Here is a 14,647-nt window from a genome sequence, read left to right as displayed (position 1 = left end):
ATGAACAGGTCATTAGTGTCATTTGTTTGTAAAGAGACTGTTAAGAAGAGATGACTTTGAATCGGTTGTAATCATTACTAGAAAAGACGTGTTACAATAATTATAGATTTGTTACATTAGTCTTATATCATTGACCTTTGCTGCATCCTATGTGTTCCCTGAGTCTGACAGGTAAGACTACGTCGCTCGTCTACCAGTATACAGTGAGCGGCCCACTCGTGCGATGTCCATATATGACCAGTGGAGTTTGCATACATTAGCCTGTCTCTCTAGCCCCGCCGGGCATGCCTTGCATAACTACCTCTCTGATCGCAGCCTTTCCCGCGCTCGCTCAAAGAACTTTTCTCCCGTGACGTCTGTATGCGAGGGGTGGTCTGAATTCGCTGCTCCCGCCGACGTAACGGCGTGAGGTGACGGGCCTCTGATTACGACCAAATTGGAAACCAGCGGCGTGAAGACGGAATCAGTGAAAATACCAGCGTTTCATTGGTATACAGGAAGTAGATCAAATCGATTTGTTGGGCCCGTATCCCGTTAGGGGGGACAGCCACACTTTTCCGCAGCCTAGACATACCGTCTCACTACTGGTAAGTCGCAATTTTCTTGTTTTATAAAATCACCTTTTTCCCTAATGATCATCTACAATATACGAGCTATTGTTTTAATAGCGTCACGGAAAATGTGCATTTTTACCGTTTTGAAAGAGTGAGCGTTGTGATTTTACTGGTGATCTGACGCTGATGTGAAACTATCGCGATACGCGGGGCTCCCTGTGTGTTGGTTAGCCAGGGGTTTGTTTACGGTCAAACACTCAGATTGAAACTCTTTTCCAGATGATCGACGAAAGTCTATGACGTCACTCAATAGCGCCGGATGACCAATGGGTAATCTTCTCTCGTCTTCTTGTAAAATTTGCATCAGTGCTATTGTGTCCATTGTTGAAAACAAGGGGTATTTCAGGTAATCTGCATTGATCTAAGTTATAACGAAGTCCATCTTTCATTCTATCACCAAAATGATTTGCAAAATAGACAAATTCGTCATGACATGATAAAACGTTTATCCCTATTTACCAATATAAGCAAGATTCAATGTATTCGATATGATGTTGAGCAAAATGTTCCATAGTTTGATAAACAACAGATCCACACCAAGTTCACGTGCTGCCAATTAACTGATTAAGTAATACATCACGCAGCTATCACTGTAATGGGTTCACTTGCGTATTCAAACCATTTTTTTTTCTTTTGCTAATTCTATATAATTATATTGTATCAATTAGCATACCTTACTTCCCTAATTTTCCTCCGTCGAAAATTATCACTGGGGTTTTCCTTAAAAAATATATTTACTAGGACAATTCAACCTTTAAGGGGAAGGTTCGGATGATGAATGCAAAATCTGAAGGTAGACACCATGTTCTAAGTGCGATATCTTATTTGGGAGAATCTATGATTCATATAGTTTGTAAACACCCTATTTAGGAGGGATATCATTTGCCGGAGACATCTAGATATCAATGAGCTACTATAAGAATGGCATCTGCATCTTGTAGTATAAATGCTTTACGGCATCTTCATCTTATTCCATCACAAGCCACATGCGGCCGATTTTCACCGAGGAACAACAACATTGCAAAGTAACCCCGACCCCAACATTGAGGTGTGAGTTTTCTTCAGTCTGATTAATCTTCTCCTGCTTTCAATCCCAACATTTGCCGTCTTCATGATTCTTATAGCAAGAGATTGACCTTTAGAAGTAACGATGTTAATGAAACTATAAGTTTCATCTTTTCATAGTTTTTGTATAAGCATCCCTGGTAATTCAACGAGGCCTACCCTCTGACTGTACCCACTTATTCAAAATGTTGTTAGTTGTTTCACTTTTGGTTTATATTGTATACACTCAAACCAACGAATGGGCATGATAATGTGCCAAATGGTATTCTTGTCTTCTGGAAAATTCCTCTTGTTTTGATGTTTTATCGTATTTCTTTGTGTGTGTGTGTGTGTGTGTATGTGTACCGGCAACTTTCTGTCAATAACACAGTAGCGTATATTTTGTGTGTTTGTTTTTGAGAAGGAGGTGGGGTGGGGTTGAGGGTCAAGTGTTATTGCCTTGTATTCTGTTAGGGAATCATTCTGATGCTCACATCTTACCAAGTATGTGGTGTGTATATAATTATAGTGACAGCACCTAGCCATGTTACATTGCCCGAAGCAGAGACTGTCTGTCCAACATTCGGTGAACAAAGAAACGGCGATCAGCAGACAAATATATCCCTTTGACCTTTCCTTCTCTGATATGGGCGGAGGGTAACAATCGGCAATCCAGATGATGTCACTCGCAAATGTCATCGGATATCCCCGGCTTTTCACTTCCCACATAAGTTGTGCGCTTAACAGCAGTTGGCCATTAATCAACGTTTTCAGTCCTAATGTTTCGTTCGCTCACAGATTACTGATGATCTGGCGATAAAATGGATAAAAGGGGGCTTATGTTGAGGGCTACAACACGTTTTCCAAACCATTCGTATTCAGTGCAATATCGTGTTATAATAAATGTATATATGTAAACACACATGTTTGCATTGGAGTACGTGTATATTTTTAAACTTTATTATTATTATCTTTTTTTTTTAGTTTTCAGCGTCCTATATACGCCTTATTCAGGCTATTGCGTCAATAATCAAGAAAAAGGCGTGAACGCCGAAAATATGAGTCAAATGAACGTAATCACTATTTATTGGCCAAAAATGCATTACCAGTTTGTTTTTGTGTTTCTTTGTAGAGCCAAAACGTGAAATCTCAACAACCTCTCACACATTCACACACACACACACACACGCGTGCGCGCGCACACACATGCACACACACACGCACACACACGCACATGCGCTCACACACACACATACATATATATACACATAATATTGTATATCTTATTAGTTATGTACTAGTAATATAGTTATGTATACAGTGTGATATCATATCATATCCTATATAGTTTTTGCTCCCCTGATATAGAGACTGATTCATCGTCCATTGTTAAAGACACTCCATCATTCCCTTCTCTCGGGAATGTGAGTAGAGGATGAAGCACTGCCCACACCACCTCCCACCGCCCACAATAATCCGTTCGCCACCCTCCTTCCTATGCAGTCGAACCGACGGCAAGCAAAATGCAATGTGCTTGCACGTGGGGCGTGTGTTCTTATCCTCATAATATAGTTAGTGAACGGGACGTCGTTACTTAATCAGATCGGTGCATCGATATATGCCTATGTTAGGAGGCTTTTAAGAGGTCTTTTGTAAGGTACCTTCATTTTGATCACAATTTCATGTTTACTAAGCAGGTGATATCTTAATTATAACGCCCTCCATTATTATTAAATCCATTTCTCTTCCACGCATTTTTACAGAAATAGTCTGACTCTGTACTGGAATGGGGGATTATACCTGACGAAAAATCACTGTAATGATGATGAGGAAGCGTGGTTCTTTGGGGTTTGTTTTGTTTTGTTTTTGAACTTTTCAAATTCTCGACGGTTGATGGACATCGAGGTAATAGACACAGCTGTACGAAGTATCACGTATGACGTTGCGTTTTATTCAAGTCTTTTACTGTCTTTTAGACGATGGACGCATAAAGAAAACTCATATATGGCTGACTATTTGTACACAGTAAAGTAACAACATGTAGCAATTTTCTCTCTTTTCGTTGAGTTGACTTGAGTTTATGGAGTACATTCGGAACCAGCCATGCGAGCTTATTAAGGCCCCTTGCTATTCGACAATAAATTAGACTATGACAATAATGGGTCGTACATTTTCTTTGACAATTTGATGGATCTTCAGACGAGTGTCACGTGACAAAAGTTTCTTGACATGAAATAAAATGATGTACTACTTTTATCTTCGACACGCGTGCACCTCACCGTAATGTCAGGTTGGGTGGTTGGCATACTTTGGACTCCGTGACGGATTGGCGTTATACGTATTATGTCGTCACCGATCCGCCAACCAGGTCCCTGGATGTGCTCCCCCCACCTCTCCAAAAGGGCTCAGTTCGAAATATTAAACTGCCATTTCTGTTTGTACTCGAGGGCCAGATGTGTGAGTATTGATTCCACATTGCCAATGGTGCCTGGCAACAAGGAGTCAGCACAGCTGAACTTAGAGCCATATAGTCCAGACGACATTCCCCAACACAAACTGGGTCTATATCGAATCGACTGCACTGTCGGATGCGTGTGCGAGCGTCCGCCCCGAACGTAACGGACAGTCAAGCACCGCCCCGGAATGCGCTAGAGAAACATGTTGGTGGGGCGGCCGGTGCTGAGCTGAGGGAAGGGGGTAGATTAAAGAGCTATCAGTTTTCGTATTTTTAGGATACCCTCGCAAAGTATCGCCTACGTAAAACGTGCATTCAAAGGTTAAACGAACCCAGTCCTTCGGGCCTTCTTCGCACAATGAATCTAATCATACCCTCTGAACGACATTACCAGAAGAAACCGGTTATCACCGAGCATATTATTTCGGATTTTTGTTTACAAATCACCACGCTAATTACATGAACCATCAGTTTTCTTCAAGTTCGCATTCAAGCTCAAGTTAATCACCACTACCAGGTAACCACATTTTTCGATAAAGATGTTGACTATGATTGTCATTGTACAGGTCATTCCCTGTAGACGAAGAGAAACTCGTCACGTCATTATTAATCCTAGCAAAGCATGTAACACAAAACTTAAATTAAAATAATATCATTTTGTCAGTATTACCCTGAGCACTACTTTTCATACCGTAATGTGTTTTTTATGGTTTCCTATGTGTAAACTGTCTAAATCATTTTTAGTGTATCAAATTAGCATCGGCCAATCGGAATCGAACAAACAAAAGAAAAATCACCATTCTCACTAATTTGTTTATATACTTAATTTAGCTCTTGTTTTAACTCTCGATTTTGATTAAATTTTGAAGTGTTCATTGACGTTTCAGAGGATTGCGTAATAAAACTAAGATTTCATAAGATTCTCTTGTTTATTCAATAATATTTCCTTAATTGAAATATTCAAAATATGTCATGTGTGAAAATACAAAATGTGGCGTGGACATGCGAAACATATAGGCCTGTACTGATTACATTTGTGTCAAGGTCTTTGGTCACGCGCATTTGATATTGTTTGATCTATTACACAGATTATAAATTTGTGTCAATTCGGAAGATATCATCATTATGCAAGAGAAACTTCATAAAAGTGAGCCTAGGCATGCAGTTTTAAAGACGATATTTCTTTCTCTGAGTGCGAAACCAACGGGAAATTTCTGCCCTCAAACATGGCGCATGTTATTCCCTGTCTTGCCAATATCAATCTAAAATGGCGACATGGTGACTAGGGCATACGGACGATGGTTACTATAAGTCCGCCTTTAAAGTGCCCTGGATGCTGCCGGCTGGTAAATACCTCATTGCAGCCACGATCAACCGCAGAGACAATTTGGTATTATTGCTCAGCTTCTTTGAGCAGATTGTCTGCGGAATGTCTTCGTGCCGTTTACCGATAAAGTATTGGTGTGTGTCCTTGTGCCCGAGTGTGTTATGCATGTATGTATAACCTGTATTATGTGATTGTGTGTATATGTATTTGAGATAATGTCACAGCAATAAACGGAGGAACCTATAAATGCGATGTGCATATGAGATGTATATGGCGCTGACTCCTTGGTTTCTTCATTCTTAGAAATCACCATGTTTTCAGGATCCGAATTTATATCCAGTCTAAGCTAGGGGATGTTTTAGGTGTTTCTTTCCAATTTATTCTCGAAATGGGTTTGTGCAGTGAAGCTGTCGAATTCTTCACTGTTATTCATCTATTTATCTTACTATCGATCTATTCATGCATCTTTTTATACTTTATATTTTTCTCTCTCTCTTGGTAATATGGCGATCTATACAATTCATTCATTAATTGTTTACTCATTTATTAAGGCATTTTTCCTTGGGACCTCTACATGAGCTATTCAAATCACCTGTTCCTTAATTCTTTCTACTCTTCCAACACTTAAAACCAAACTGCGTGCATAAAATACCAGTTATGTTGCCACTCCATCGAGCATGCCTGTAGCGAGTTTTCGGTTGACTAGAAAATCTTTGTTATATAAGAATATAGGTAGAGTGGGGATCAAGTTCCTATTTCCCCATACTCGTGATTTTGTCTCCAAACACCATTCTGTGCAACCATGCGCTGTAGCAATTTTTATCCTCGTCGTTAACAATCTCATCGATTCTTGGGGAAACAGTCTGGCTTGACTCTTGAAGGTTTTTGTCATCATGAAAATGAGTAATGCTCACGTTTTACTACACTCACGTGGTAAAACGAAACTTGTCTGCACGTGTCGAAGTAGATTTCCATAAAAAAAAAACAATACAGAGATGGCACACTCCTTGTTTCTAATCACATTGCATAGTTCTGAAACAAAGCGCTAAAATATAAGGAACGTGGGCAAGATGATCCGTCATGTATTAAAAAGAAAATACTGGAAGGTAAACAGCACGTAATATCCACGTGTGCATGTAACCTTGTAATGAAACGGCACTATCAGGACTTAAAGCAACGTCCATCAGTATCTAAGTGTCACAAAAAACATCAAACAAACAAAGCAGAAGAAAACCTAAAAAAACCAACAAATATGGTATAGGCGTAAATGCTTAAATTGGCGTTTTATCATAAATAGAGCATTTTTCCCGTGCGATCATCTTCCTAAGATCTGAACTCCTCGAGAATAGCTGAGAAAGTTTAGAATAAGACCATTTAGTATTGACGAGGATGATGTATATTTTGAGCAAGGTAATGTCCTCATGATCATCTTTATTTTAACATGATGATACCAGAATTGATAATGACGACTAAAATCGGCACTATTTTGATATTGTCGCCATCGCCGTTATCATTGCTATTGTAATTTGAGTTAGAACAGTGCATGCTTTAGCACACGGCACTAAATCGTTGCGTTCGTGCACACGTTGAAAGGTCATCTACACGGGAAGAGATACTAAGTGACCGGCTCGGCACGCGGGCTCACCAACACACGCCCTATACTTACGCCCTCCATGATGAGCGAAGTAGGAGGATGCGAAAACCCAAGCGCGTTAACCTTGCTTGGTAAAAAGTGGGATACAGAAATAATAATCCCTAGATGATAACGGGATACTAACCGTTCACCTCCACTGTGTGAGCATGCTTTTTTTTTATACTAGTTAGTTATGATCAGGGTAGAACAACTAGCAGATAATATCTTCCTTTTGGCTGCCCTGGAAGAGACTGTCGCTATCACGAGAAGACAACACGTTTGTTCGCTCAGGTTGCTTAGAGTCTTGTTTATAGCGGCATTGAACCCTGCATGCCCACTGAGTAACAGAGTTTCTTTTGAATCACATTTTTGTGAGTATTCCGTAAAGAAAGAAAGAAAAAACATTTGGCATACACACCGTTGTCCATAATCGTTATTTAATGAATATATTCATAAGGGATTATTTTCACCTTTAATAACTTGAGGAGAAAGTGCATCGTGATATCAATTTGGAGGGAACGACAAGAAAGTCAAGAATGAAGCAACGGCAGAGTGTATTGTTATCTGCAAAATTGATAGGACCAATATGGAAATTTAAAGTAGCACACAAAACAGCAGTGATACAACTTAGAGGTTACAGTTCGTTACTCCGAAGGCTTGTTATTCCGAAAGACCCTTATTCCAAAAATTAAAAAAAGCAAAAGAAATCCGGAGGTGTGTTAGTATGCACCTTCTTTTCTTTTTCAGATCACCAAACCGTCGAAATGAAAATAATTCATTCTGGGCAACCGCATATTCAAATTTCATGAGATGACGTTGTTACGGCCTCACAAGTTTACCATCTACTTAAAAGAATCTTCACTAGGTCCTCATTTTTCCTCCACACAATCTAAGGCAAACATAATTATATCACACGTATCTCTCTTGTTGCGTACAGATATCCTACTGCAGCGACGGCCGTAAAGTAAAAAGGTTGTCCAAAATATCAGCCAAAAACCTGATTTGTATCATTTTGACTGTGATCGCAGGGAGAGTTGATGTGACTTGGTAACACCACAAAGCCACGATGTCCCGTACACATGAAAAACTCTGAAAATTCTTAACCTTTATCTTCGATATTGATAAAACCTATTCTATTTCTTCTTTTTTTTTCATCTGTACTCGATTTATCAATGTCAACTGTAACATGATTCACGATTGCACTTGGGCAATAGACGACGCAAATTCATGATTGTATTATAGCTTAATGTCATGGCAAGGAGAAGGGTCAGTAAAGCACTTGTTATGAGCGAAAAACATTCAATCAAACAAAAATCTTTCCTTTGATACATCATGGTGGATATCATTGTCCAATAGGATTAAGCACCGATGATACAACGAGTTTCTTGAACATTGAGGAACAAAACCAGACCATTAAAAGGTGGTGGAGGAGTGGTCGTATACAGTTTGACTATAGTCCAAATGTCAAATACAAAGGGAAACGGACCAGAGACATAAGTAGTGAAGAGTGAGCCAAGAAATTGGGATTCGATATAGGATTCGAATCGGAGACCTCAAGATCTCAGCTTCCTTGCTCATTTGCATTGTATCATATGCATTTCTGGTCAGTTTCCCTTTGTTTGCATGTTTATTATATGTTCAAAAAGCTGCGTCACTTTGTTGATCTCCCCCATTTATCTCCAGTTGATTTCTATCCTCCGGATTTTAATCGGGTTTACGTAAGCTTCTGACCAGGTTATGATCATTAAGAATTAAGGGTATCTAGGACGAACACCGTATTGGGGCTTTCCATAGCTAAGTAGGTACGAGCATCGGTCTAGCAATCCGACGGTCTAGGGTTCGAATCCCATTGTATTCAATGAAATCTCATTTTCTTTGCTCTTTTTTTTTTTGCATATAGTCTAATACTAAAAAGACGAGTGATGAAATGTTTGCAATTACCACAATTTTGATAAATCATTGTGCATTGGCCATGTTAAACGAAGGGACTATGCCTTTTGTTTTGATTAACTGAACTCCTGTTTCAATAATGATTCTCGGCGGTGTAGAGGTGGTAGTCTTGTTTGTTTGTTTGTTTGAAAGCGTATTTCATTGATTAATATCCATTGCAGCCCGCAGGATGAATTGCGGACATTTTACAGAAATTAGCACGATTACTATAGAACATGTACAAGATTGTATAAATACATACATTAAAAAACATATTCATCTAAACATTGCACAATATCAACATTTACAACAAAACAAACACAAATTGTGCATTTAAAATTTCTAACACCACTGTTCGAAGCCATGGTTACACCACGCCCCTAGTCCAACAAGCTGACGGGTTGATGTATAGATCACATCTACCCGTCAGTCATGATTAAAGTCGAGTCGGAATTACAGTCACGGCAAGGTGTTGGTCAAAGTCATTTGAAATGACTTTTCACCTTGCAGAAACCTGTGCACAGCGCATGATCGATGAATGATGTTGATTTAAAGTTATCATGGTGTCTCTTTCGATTTTCTTGACTCCAGGTTCAACCCGGATTCTCACCGGTATAGAGAGACTCGAGTCATAGACGAACCAGAGGAGGAGGTCCCATGGTTACACCACGCCCCTTATCCAACCAGCTGACAGGTAGATGTATAGATCACACGTAGATGCACACGCTCGTAGCATAGAGGAGCTGACAGGGGAGCATCCGCACAGGGGCAAGTCTATGTACATAGAGAACCAGGTAAACCGGACAGGTATCATAGACGACTACCAGCTGAAAACTCGACGCCAGCGAAACCCGTTCGAACAGCGACCCGTCACCATACACTGGGATAATCTTCCTCAAAATACGATGAGTGGCAATTACGCTTCCTCCTGGCATCAACCTCGCGAACAGCACGCCGTTGGCGCTCACGTCATGTACAGTGCCAATCAGAAGATGCAACATCAGCAGGCATACTCGCAGCAGCGCTCGCAGCCACATCCATCTGGTAGGAGGCCCGTTGGAAGATATGGCAGCCGCCCTGCTTCCGATAGCGTGGAACTGCTCGGTGGCGGACAACAGGCCTACAAACCGGGCGGAAGTAGAGCTGCAAACATGTTCAAGAAGGCGAGGGAACACACCGATAAGTATGCGGTAGATGATGATGCAATTACTCCTCAATCGGTTCAGAAAGCCAGGGCTGGAGCTCCAGATTATGAACCTCCCCTCTCGACAGCAAAAGGACGGCCTCAGGCAAGACCGGCTGCGAGACCAGTTTCAAAGCCCGTCAGTCGACCAGCGCCTGCTTCTCCACAGCCACAACAGCCACAACAGCCATACGCCCATGGGTACGGCACGGCGCCACAGGCTACAGCTCAGCGCCAGCAATCGATGAAGAGGCAACCATCACAACCAAGCCCACAACCACAGTCCCCATACGCGAGCGACTACGGCAAACCTGCCCAGACGCGCGCCGTCAATCCACCCACTCCCAAGGGACCCCAGTACCAGACACGAGCAGCTCCATCCAAGGGTCAGCAGTCGGCATCTATAGGATGCAGCTGGAACGACTCTCCAACCAAGCGCTTCCACAGTGGTGTGCAACCTTACGAAGTAAACTACAACCGAAGAGCCCAGGGCTGGCAATCTTCCTACAAGGATACACTTGGCGACATGGATGACAACAACTACGATCCATTCGCGCCGAGATCGCCACCTAGATACAGCTCAGCTCCAAAGCTTGACCTGACGAAGAGCCAAGCCGCCAAGCAGAGAACGGCATATACCAACAAGAACCAGCGCGCTAAAGGCTGGAAAACCGTCGGGCTTGAAGAGCAAGACGCAGAAGAGCTGTTCAACCCTCATCGTCCTTCCATGTCCAGCCTGTCTTCGGCATTTGAAGAGCCACGACCAACCTATGGGGGCCAGCAGAGAGCAGCTCAACCCAGAGCCTCGCAGCCACGCCAGGCACAGTATCAGCAGGGGCCTCCTCAGCAACGGCCTCCCCAGCAGAGGATGTCTTCTGCGGCGAATTACGCGGCGGGTACCGGCAGCTGGGGTGGCATGTTGGAGTCCGATGACTTATGACTCGCACCGCGACCAAGCCAATCACTGTCTCTGGTCCCGGTGGGTAACGTATCCAGAGAAAAGGGTGGCGTCGCCAGGCTACAGTCACCCGTAGGGAATAGGGTGGTACGGCATTCACCTTCGGGGAGTTGGGCGGGACATACCTCGCCGTCGGGAAGTGGGGCGGGGCAGCAAGGGCGTGTTCGAGAAACTAGATTAGTTCGACACACAAGTTGGCCGGGTTACACTCCACGCCCACAGAGTAACTTATCTCTTCGTATCTCATTGGGCGTTGCTCCGACAGGTGTAAATAGTATTTCAATCAATTTATAAAAACAACCTCTAGATTCTTAGTGAATCTGAATTAGCGCACGAACATCTTTCTGTTCCAGCTAGAGTACAACAAAGAAATTAGGTTTTGTATTGAAATTTCTGTTGATGTTTTGAAGACTTTCAGTTGCCGAAAAGCGATGTCGGTTTAAAAACCTAATCAAAATGCATGCATCATTGTTTTATCAGCATGTTTGGTATTCGTTGTGACATACATCTTTGTTAATGTTTTATGCTTCAAATGAAGTCACTTCAAACAGGTGATTCATGGTTAATGCATGCTCGAGACAAAATGTTGATCAAGATACGTGTTGTACATTGGACAGCCGTTGCAAAACGACTGAGCGAATAATTATTGTACAAATTTGTAAGATGTGTGAATGACATATTCTCATAATCATAAATGGTTGTAAAGTGCGGGGTTCTGGTGTCTATGTGTGTGCGTGGAGGGGGGGGGGGGTGGAGCAACAAGATTTGTATTGTACCAAAGTCTTGAGTATGGATTGTAACACGGACAGTGAACCATATTTGACTGCTTATATAGTTCAAATGAAATATGATGATTGTTCGGCGTCGATACGTGGGCAGGCAGAGTTACCCATCTTCTGAGATCGTGCTAAATGATGCTTGCAAGAATATACTATTCGTCTTACAAGATGTCGTTAAAGAACCATCAGCAATAACAACTCATACCGATCTCATTCACAAAACATCCTGCTCTACGGCTATGAAAATTTACGATATTCATTTCTAGAAGAACAAGCATATTATATACAGCTGAGCTGCACCATCGACGTATAGGCCTACACAATTAAAACTCGGTCTCTTCCAGTTCGCATAAATAGTTTGAGGAATATTCGTTCGCACTGACTCCAAATATGATTTGTTATTGTCGATCCAAGTCTTGTAGATATTGTGCAGTTCGCGATATCTTATGTGGTAGAGATTTTCCTTAAAATCTTCTACGAACAGTTCTTTAAGACTTTAGGGGTAACGTATTGTTCTGAAGTGTGAGCAAACGTTTTGAAAACAAACAAAAAAAATCCAAAAATGTTTAGTTTCGTTTATTTTTTGTTTCCTATTATTTGAAATTAATGTAAATAGTGTTATCCTCCTTTAGCAGTAATGTGAGTGAAGGCATGAATTTATTCTTTGATCTATTTCGTCTGCGGACTTTTTGAGTTTTGTTTGTTGAGGAAAGATGAATATTCATCTGTACGTGTAAGTGTGTGTGAGAGTGAGGGTATTCTCTGTGTGTTATCTTTTATGAGAAGTATGATCAAGAGTTATTTTCGGGGTATCTTTTTTTTCAATCGTTAGTAAAAATAAAGTTAGTTTCTGTACGTTATTGGCGAGCTTCAGATGTGAACACTCAGACGACGCAGCCTCCCCGGGTTGGGCAATGGAAACAGCTGTCTGGCGCATGCGCAGAACTCCATTTTCCCTCATTAACGTCGTCTTGGCGTTCGCGTCGCAGACTTAAAACTCGCTATTATTGAAATGTAGGACGAAAAACATTATTTGTGATGTCAATGTACATGAAATGTATCGACTTCCGTGTCGACAAATGCGTTATTGTATTCACGTTGGAATCTAATAGATGATTGGATGGTTCTTCAATGCGATTACGAAACAGAGTGTACTGTCAGTCTGCAAGTGGTACAAAATGAGTGCAGAACCATTATGTTCTAATTCATTATACACGACTTACGTTGGAGGTTCTATCAGGAAGGCAGATATCCTTTAAGGTATCATTGGGCAAGACTGTATCTATATAATTGTACCGACTGGCTAACTGTAATTATCAACAAACCTCCTTTTGATTCGAGAAAATTGAGAAATCGAAAGTTGTAAGAAAAATCAGTCTCTGTAATTTCTGTGAAGTGCCCGAGAGCAGCTGCGAATTAGATGGAAGAGACCCTCAAGCTATAGTGAGTGCAGTATTAATTTGAGTGCAAAGACGATAATCGAAAAAGAAATGAAGATTCGCCTCACACAGATCTTGGCCCTCACACCCTGTTCGCCTTTTATCAAATTACATAAATGCACGCACACAGCAAAGTAGCTATGTAACTGAAGAGTAGATTTTACGTAGGGGACTCATGTAATTGGCCTTCGTTGCTTTCCCAACAGCTGTGTTACTACTTCCAGGGCGCAGAAGGACTTATGAACGATTCACCGGAGGCCTTTCGCTGATCCCTAGCTTGTTAACAAGCTTTCTGTTCGAAGTACTATGCCTTTTCTCTATCTCCCTATCTCTTTCTTTCTCTTTCATTTTCACCCATTTTCTTTTTTTTTTTTCTTTCGCCACGCCTTAACAGCGAGCGGGGTATAGCGGGCGCTCTTTAGCCCGATCACGTATACGATCTCGGTTTGATTTGAGTTGCTGATTAACATCCAAGATCAGTTCAGCTGTGTGCTACACAAGAGCTTTCTCATACCTTAGATGTGCTATGCTTTACAAGCACGGTACTTATAGGTCTTATGCAACAGCTAGAAAAAACGAATAAAGAAAATGAAAAAGTGGACCTTAACATCGCAGTCTAAATGAGTTTATTGTTTGTGAGATGTGTGCAGCAGGGTGAAATGAAGACAAGAAGTGATGACATTGTGATTTGAGTTCACTATGATGTCAGATGTATAATTTGTTATTGCTATCCACTGTAGTAAGATCTTGTGCTAGAAGTGTATTATACGCACAACAGGAAAAGTCAAAGGGACCAACCTAGGATTGGAACCTTTTACCTACTACTAGTACTTACCTGGCAGCTGCACGACCAGCTGAGCTGAAGCTTGGTCATGGCCGTCAGTAATGTGTTAAACTTTACTTCTCTCCCCCCCCCCCCCCAGTGTGATTAATAATTAACAAGTCCTCACGAAGACATGTTACATGAATGAAGGAAATTAATTATGCACTCTGTTTAACACTTGGTTTTCTGTAATTCAAGTTGAGCAGGGATTTTACTGACAGCATCAGCAAATACAAAAATATACACATGAAATATATATGTATAGAATTCCAGCCAATTTCAGCTGTGGGGAAACTGCTTAAGAAGTTGCAGTTAGGAGGAATTTTGATTAGAAAAGATCATAATTTCCTATTGATAAATTCATCATGACAGTCCAAGTATATCTCCAAAAGCATGTTTACATATAATTTGTATATACATGTACATTTGTCTTAATCTGTTCTTGAACCAAAACTTAAATTCA

At 41.2% G+C, this 14,647-nt stretch overlaps 1 protein-coding gene across 1 annotated transcript; it reads left to right on the top strand.

The window, feature by feature from the left end:
• Positions 1 to 476: 476 nt before the first annotated feature.
• Positions 477 to 13,957, top strand: LOC139725346 (uncharacterized). Its single transcript, XM_071636433.1, has 2 exons — positions 477 to 587; positions 9,594 to 13,957. The coding sequence occupies exon 2, from the start codon at positions 9,701 to 9,703 to the stop codon at positions 11,123 to 11,125; it is 1,425 nt and encodes a 474-aa protein (XP_071492534.1). The 5' UTR covers positions 477 to 587; positions 9,594 to 9,700; the 3' UTR covers positions 11,126 to 13,957.
• Positions 13,958 to 14,647: the final 690 nt, after the last annotated feature.

The sequence above is a fragment of the Diadema antillarum genome, unplaced genomic scaffold (assembly GCF_040938485.1).
Source record: "Diadema antillarum isolate AM-2024a unplaced genomic scaffold, OU_Dant_1.0 seq00000035_RagTag, whole genome shotgun sequence".
NCBI classification, from domain to species: domain Eukaryota; kingdom Metazoa; phylum Echinodermata; class Echinoidea; order Diadematoida; family Diadematidae; genus Diadema; species Diadema antillarum.
This window is presented reverse-complemented; position numbering and strand designations above follow the sequence as displayed.